The 5,773-nt window shown below is 50.5% G+C and overlaps 2 protein-coding genes across 2 annotated transcripts in view; one reads left to right on the forward strand and one right to left on the reverse strand.

Moving 5' to 3' along the window:
• LOC100905148 (tyrosine-protein kinase RYK-like) overlaps positions 1-903 on the forward strand; it is a 20,540-nt gene extending 19,637 nt beyond the window's left edge. Inside the window, exons 7-8 of the mRNA XM_029112330.1 lie at positions 396-710; positions 792-903. Of these exons, the coding sequence (XP_028968163.1) occupies positions 396-710; positions 792-903 (427 nt within the window). The remainder of the gene's footprint in view (positions 1-395; positions 711-791) is intronic.
• A 3,124-nt stretch (positions 904-4,027) lies between these two features.
• On the reverse strand, positions 4,028-5,406 carry LOC100905294 (uncharacterized). The gene is made up of 3 exons (XM_003746338.2): positions 4,954-5,406; positions 4,538-4,837; positions 4,028-4,382 (listed from the first exon to the last, which is right to left on the reverse strand). The coding sequence occupies exons 1-3, from the start codon at positions 5,230-5,232 to the stop codon at positions 4,206-4,208; spliced, it is 756 nt and encodes a 251-aa protein (XP_003746386.1). The 5' UTR covers positions 5,233-5,406; the 3' UTR covers positions 4,028-4,205.
• Between the last annotated feature and the right edge of the window lie 367 nt (positions 5,407-5,773).

Here is a 5,773-nt window from a genome sequence, read left to right on the forward strand (position 1 = left end):
ACTTTTGATTGAATGGAGCTATAGGGTCGTGCGGCGCCTCGTTGGAAAGCTGAGGACCTGGGCTACATTTTGAAAAAAAAAACAGCCTCCTACGATGATCCTGGACGTTTTTACGGCGAGATAAAGATTCCTGAGTTTTGAAAAAAAGTTTATTTTCAAAACATCGTAACTCCAAAGACTCATTTCTCCGCGTGTAGCCACAGAAGGAGAGGGAGGGCGGTGTTATATCTTTTTTCTGAAAGCTCTCACCAAGAGCTTTCGAAAATGGCCCCACAAGCCAGGATCGGTATCCTGTGGGATAAACTACAGGGGGAAGATTGTTTTTGGGTGTTTTTCCAGAGTGGAGTTACGATGTTTCGAAAATAAACGATTCAATTGGATTTGGAACTTTCCAGGGTCGACGATCGGCTGCATGTGAAACTGGCCGATAACGCTCTGGCTCGAGATTTCTTCTCCGAGGACTATCATTGGCTCGATGATAGCAATCGTGATCACGAGCAGGAGAGACGGCCGGTGAAATGGTTGGCTCTGGAATCTTTGCAAAAACGAGAATTCACGCCTGCGTCCGATCTGTGGATGCTAGGTGTCACCCTGTGGGAATTGCTCACGCTGGGCCAGCCCCCCTTCCCCGATATCGAGCCTCAGAAAATGGCAACCTGCCTCAATAGCGGTTACAGACTGCCTCAACCTGCCAACTGTCCCGATGAACTGTGAGTGGGTGGTCTTGGAGCAGGTGGTTATTAGGCGATAAGCAGGGTCATCGTTTCGCACTCATGAAAGTCAATTTACAGATACAACGTGATGTTCCGCTGCTGGACGACGTGTCCCGGAGAACGGCTCACATTGCCACAAATGATTCGGGACTTGGCGAATTTATACAATCAGCTTGACAATTTCGTATGAGGAGGCCGTCAGACAGCGGTCGAAACCCCAGAAACCGAGGACAAGAGCGGGATTCCTCTTCCTGCGTCAGGATTTGCGCCTGGCCGAGCAAGAATCAAGTGTTCACCGATGAGATGTCCAGCATGTGATGGTGCAATGAAGGAGAGTTTCCGAAATGAGAGAGAATAGGGAACCCATTGTTTACAGTGTATAGGAATGAATTATTGTACAGGATGTTCATAAGGTTCGAGGTCTGTGTGTGTAAATCAAATCATCATCGGAACTTAAGACAGCTATTCGACCAAATGATGATTGAATTACGGTTTGGATTGTAATACAAACGTTGTTGCGAATTAAGGGGTTCTCCGTGTAACGCTAGATTCTTAACGAAATCCTATTCCTCACCCATACTTCTTTTTTTCTGCGCCGATCGTCTAATTCTGCAGCCGAGCCTGTCGATACATCCGGTTCGAAGGTCACAGCTGATTCGCATTCTACGAATCACTGTCTCCGAACGATGCCCGGTCCGTTCACACAGCGGTCATTGTTGTTTGTACATGAATGCCTTCGGTCGCGTTGGTGCGTACCGCGGGCGTGTTGCAACCTCCCACAGGCGAGCGTAAGTCGGCAGTTCTGTCACAGTGAGCGTGTGTACACTCGTATCGCTCACGTCTCTTCACGCCTATGCGTGTTTGTGCAGCGTGTGCGGGAAATCAAATAAGGGGTGGGCTGCCGTTGAGGCAGCAACATTCGCAGGTCCGATACTGAAGGTCTGCAGGGATACGAGCACAAAGCAGATAAGGAAACGAGCGAACCGGTCAATGCTCCTCACGCTCACTGACTGACCGGCTCAGCCTCTCAGTCACTCAGTCGTCAGTCTGTGAGATTTCCATACAAAACAATGCGACTGTGGGGGACGGGGCTCGTTCTCCCTCACGGGTCACAACACTCTCGTCGGAAGCAACACTCTTGTCGTCGTCGTCGTTGATGTTGCCGCTGTTGGATACAGTTTCCCATTAGAGCGAGCGTGGATTCCTCGGCACAAGCGAGGGAGTCAAGCCATTCACTTCCCGGTAGACGAACAAACATTGTCGTCCACCGATAGCGACGTTCCTCGGGCTCCGTTTGCAGACGGGCGATAGCGACAACGACCCGAACCAATTCATCTCCAGCCTCTTTTCTCCATCGTGCTCCCTCCTCCGAGGCTCTGAAGGACAGGGAGGTCTAGGCAGCTGCGCGGCAGATCCACCATTCCACGGAAGACCAATCAACCGAGCTCGCAAGCAAGATATCTTTTCCAATCTTGAGCCGGGCCGGACTCGGTCGTGAATTGAAGAAGGCTTCGACGTGGAAGGACCTGCGAGGATGGCGTGCGACGCAATGTCGTGAATGTTTGAGTTCATTCGCGCTGGGAGAACGATCCTATCCGCGTCACATCCTGATGTTCTTTGGCCTAGCATGCGAAACACGGGCAGAACCTCATTGAGGTAAATGACTGATGCTCAAAGGGCATGTGGATGTTTCCCGATGAGGTTGCCGGAATCGCATTGTCCGACACTTGCCTCGCGACCCAGCGCGAGAACTATTCTCTTGGAGAATTCGATCTGTTCGCTGATCTCTGCCCAGATCTTCGTCACTCAATGGAATATTCTTGGTGGATCTTCCTCTAGACAGTCCCAGCGCTTCCTTCATTGCCGTCAAAGAGCCACCGCACAAACTCTACTCTCCGACCTGCCCCAGAGGCGTTCCCGTAGCCACTACGACACTTGCTTGCCGCGGAACGCGTCTTCAGGATCCTACTCTTGATGGCAAGTCGCTCGTTGTATGACGAATCTCAGCAGCACTCGAACTCCTGATAACGGACATGACTTTTTCAGTCTTAACGTAGCGTCTTACGTGGTGAGTAATATCATACTCGGTCTCGCTGACTTCGACGGACACTGTGCGGGAAAATTGCGGGTCATGGTATTCAGGAGAATACGTATAAATACCAGACCTTGGCTGGCTGTACTCTGGAACCTTGATCTGTAGATGCGGACGTGGCTCGTCGTTGCATCAACATTCGTACCACGAATATGCATAGATATTGCTCCTGGTCCCGCTTGATACCATCAGACAGAACGAATCGCGGACGATTTGGGGCGGGCAAGTGGGAATCAGCCGAGGGTTCCCGGAGGGCTCATGGGGACGCCAGCTTGCAAGATCTGATTCAGCATAAGCGCTGCTGAAATCCTCTGCTGAGTCTACAGCAGCCCATTGCCAATTTCGGATCTCTCGCGACACTGAAGTCACGTCCGATCATCTTTCATGAATCACTGATGATATCTGATGTTAAAGGGGTGTCAACCCGATCGAAACGATTGTGAAGCTTACTCTGCTTCACTGAGGTCCATCGAGGCTGCAGCTACGGGAGCGATCTATGGAATTGAAACCGCAGAGTCCGAAAAGGTGCCTCGCCTGTGTCTTGCGCACGGCTCACCAGGAAGGTCATCTGTGCCTTCGCTCCCTGGTCTCCAAGGACGACAAGTCGTGCCTGCGATCGGAGTTTTTCGTTTTCAGGGTTTTCAAACGTTTCGCGTAAAAATTCGCGGCTCAGAAAGATCCACAGACCTTCAAGGGGACTCCGTCAAAGGCTGAATCCAGGCCCCCGCCGAAGAGGGAGAAAAAACTAATTTTCGAGCTCTTTCCCCGTCGGACCGCGATTCCTATTCAGTTCCTGCTCGTGCGCCTGTACCAGGCTGTCGTTAGTAACGTCGAGACAGCGCGGTGTAACGAGGACTTCTTGCAGCCGCGGATGTCGAACGATACATTCATTTGTTACAACGACAAGCAAATGGGGTGGGTGGGAGTGAAATTCTGCGAATTTTTCCCTCAGCGATTCTCCCCTGACCTGATTCATTGTCCCGATGTTAACGGTTTTCATTTTTGTCCGGCTTCGCACAAAGTCGACGGTTCAAGGAAGGGATTCAGATCCCTTTGGCACGGAGAGACGGTGGCTAGCTACAAAGTTTATCGCTCTGGAAATCATTCATCGATTCGTCCAATTTCTTTGATAGCTCCACGTATAATGTCTCCTCGCGATAGCAGATCAGAGGGAGGGGGCAGACGGTGGCGCAGGGAGAGGGGACAGATTGACGAAGGGGATACGGTTGAAATCAATTATTTTTATTGTATGTAGTAGGCTTGAACGAATACGCACAAAGGAAACTTGATGGTTCCGCGTTGCATCTTGTCTGATGCTTTGAGGATTCCAAACTCTAAAGGCTTGGTCCCGCTTAAATTATAAGATCATTTCGCTCGAAGATGGTTTTAGGAACAAGCCGTCAGGTATTTTGATTGCGACGTCCCGATCGCGATCTCGGATCGGTTTTCCGTCGCCTGTGAGCATCTGTAGCTGCTTTGTAAGGGTTGCCCGTGGCCTGAATTCTCATGGATCGCCTCAGGTTGATGGGAGTTTCGTTGGCGGACTTTGACCTGGGGCGTCTCCGAGCGACTTCCATCTGTAATTGAGTGCGATATTCTGATCGAAGCATTCAACTCGACCGAGCGAATTCCGGAATATAGCGCGGAATATTCTCTTCATCCGTGGAAGAAGATGCTCATACGAGACCGTTTTGAAATCTGATTGGATGGGATGAATCCATCGGAAACTGACCTCTGGAATGCTGTCCGGCTTCTGCGCAACGTGCGGATCGATAGGCTCTTGTTTGATGGGCAACGCTGTCTTTATCGCGACTCTGAACTCGTCGTCGGAAACGGGTTGAACAACAACCTCCGGCTCGCTATGCCCACACTGGTTGCCCAGTAAAGATCTGGGCTCGAATCTGATGAGCTTCACTGTTTCGTCGGGTGGCGCTAAGCATTTTCTCACTTCGAGTACCGGTCTGTCATGGACGTCCAGAACTTCCCGCCTCACCTTGTGTTTCTTCGAGGCAGTCATTCTCATGGGATTCACCTGAAATCGACTCAGAGCTCTACGAATTTCGCCTCGAGATCTCCCGGAAAGCGCATCCCTATCTGATAATTTGCGATTTAGACTGAATCCACCAAAAATGAGAGCTGAGAGCTTACAATTATCCCGTTGATTCGGATATGAGTTTTCTTGGAGGCACGGCTCGTTTCGAGTGCTCTGAGTACTTCCGTTCGAACCGACTTGTTGTCCATTTCCCAGTAAACGAATTTTCCGCTTTCGTTGTCTCGACAAACATTACGGATGAGTAGACGAGCGCCGTCGATGTATTCGTTGTTGACGACATAATGATTCCGTGGATCGACGGGATACCATCTTTCGTCACCTGGAGCTTGATAAACTTGAATCACCTCCAATGACGAGTCGTAGTCGTTCGCCATCCGAATTCCCTTCGATCCGCTCTCCTCGTGAATCAGAAATCCAGGACCCCTCTTCGTCCTCGCTGGATCCCGGAGAGGGGACTTTCCGCAAGCTCAAAAGGGTGCGAAATGCCGGACAGGGAACATGTGATCGGCGAGCGTTGCAAGCATTCCGTCATCTACAATCAGCACGATATCAACAAGAGAAAGTTCAGGAAAGTGGGTGCGTCAAACCATAACAACGAAGCTTCGCGGGCGTGTACCGACAGCCACAGCTTGACTGCCGATCGAGATTCCCACCAATCGGGGGAAGACTCTTCGAAATTCGCTGGAATGCTGGAAATCCCATCAGCTGGTTTATTCGTCGACGAATTCCTATGGAAAAGAAGGACGATACCGATGTCCAGACCTGAGACTCAGGACAATCATCAATGAGTGAATTTAAGAAATTTAAGCTCGACGATTTCACTGATGATTGTCAGTGGTCGTACAATCGATCTCGGGGAGGTTCCCGCGAAGAGTTTGCCCGATACTTGCGCTCGTTACTAAAGAGTTCTATTCC

This window comes from Galendromus occidentalis, unplaced genomic scaffold (assembly GCF_000255335.2).
Source record: "Galendromus occidentalis unplaced genomic scaffold, Mocc_1.1 scf7180000077495, whole genome shotgun sequence".
Taxonomy (NCBI): Eukaryota; Metazoa; Arthropoda; class Arachnida; order Mesostigmata; family Phytoseiidae; genus Galendromus; species Galendromus occidentalis.

Bases quoted from the DNA above. Each gene is read 5' to 3' on its own strand.
- LOC100905294 (XM_003746338.2), bottom strand. From the start codon at position 5,232: ATGGCGAACGACTACGACTCGTCATTGGAGGTGATTCAAGTTTATCAA. The intron at 4,838-4,953 runs GTAAGCTCTCAG...AGTCGATTTCAG, and splicing joins TCCGAATCAACGGGATAATT to GTGAATCCCATGAGAATGAC. The intron at 4,383-4,537 runs GTCAGTTTCCGA...ACTCAATTACAG, and splicing joins AGCCGGACAGCATTCCAGAG to ATGGAAGTCGCTCGGAGACG.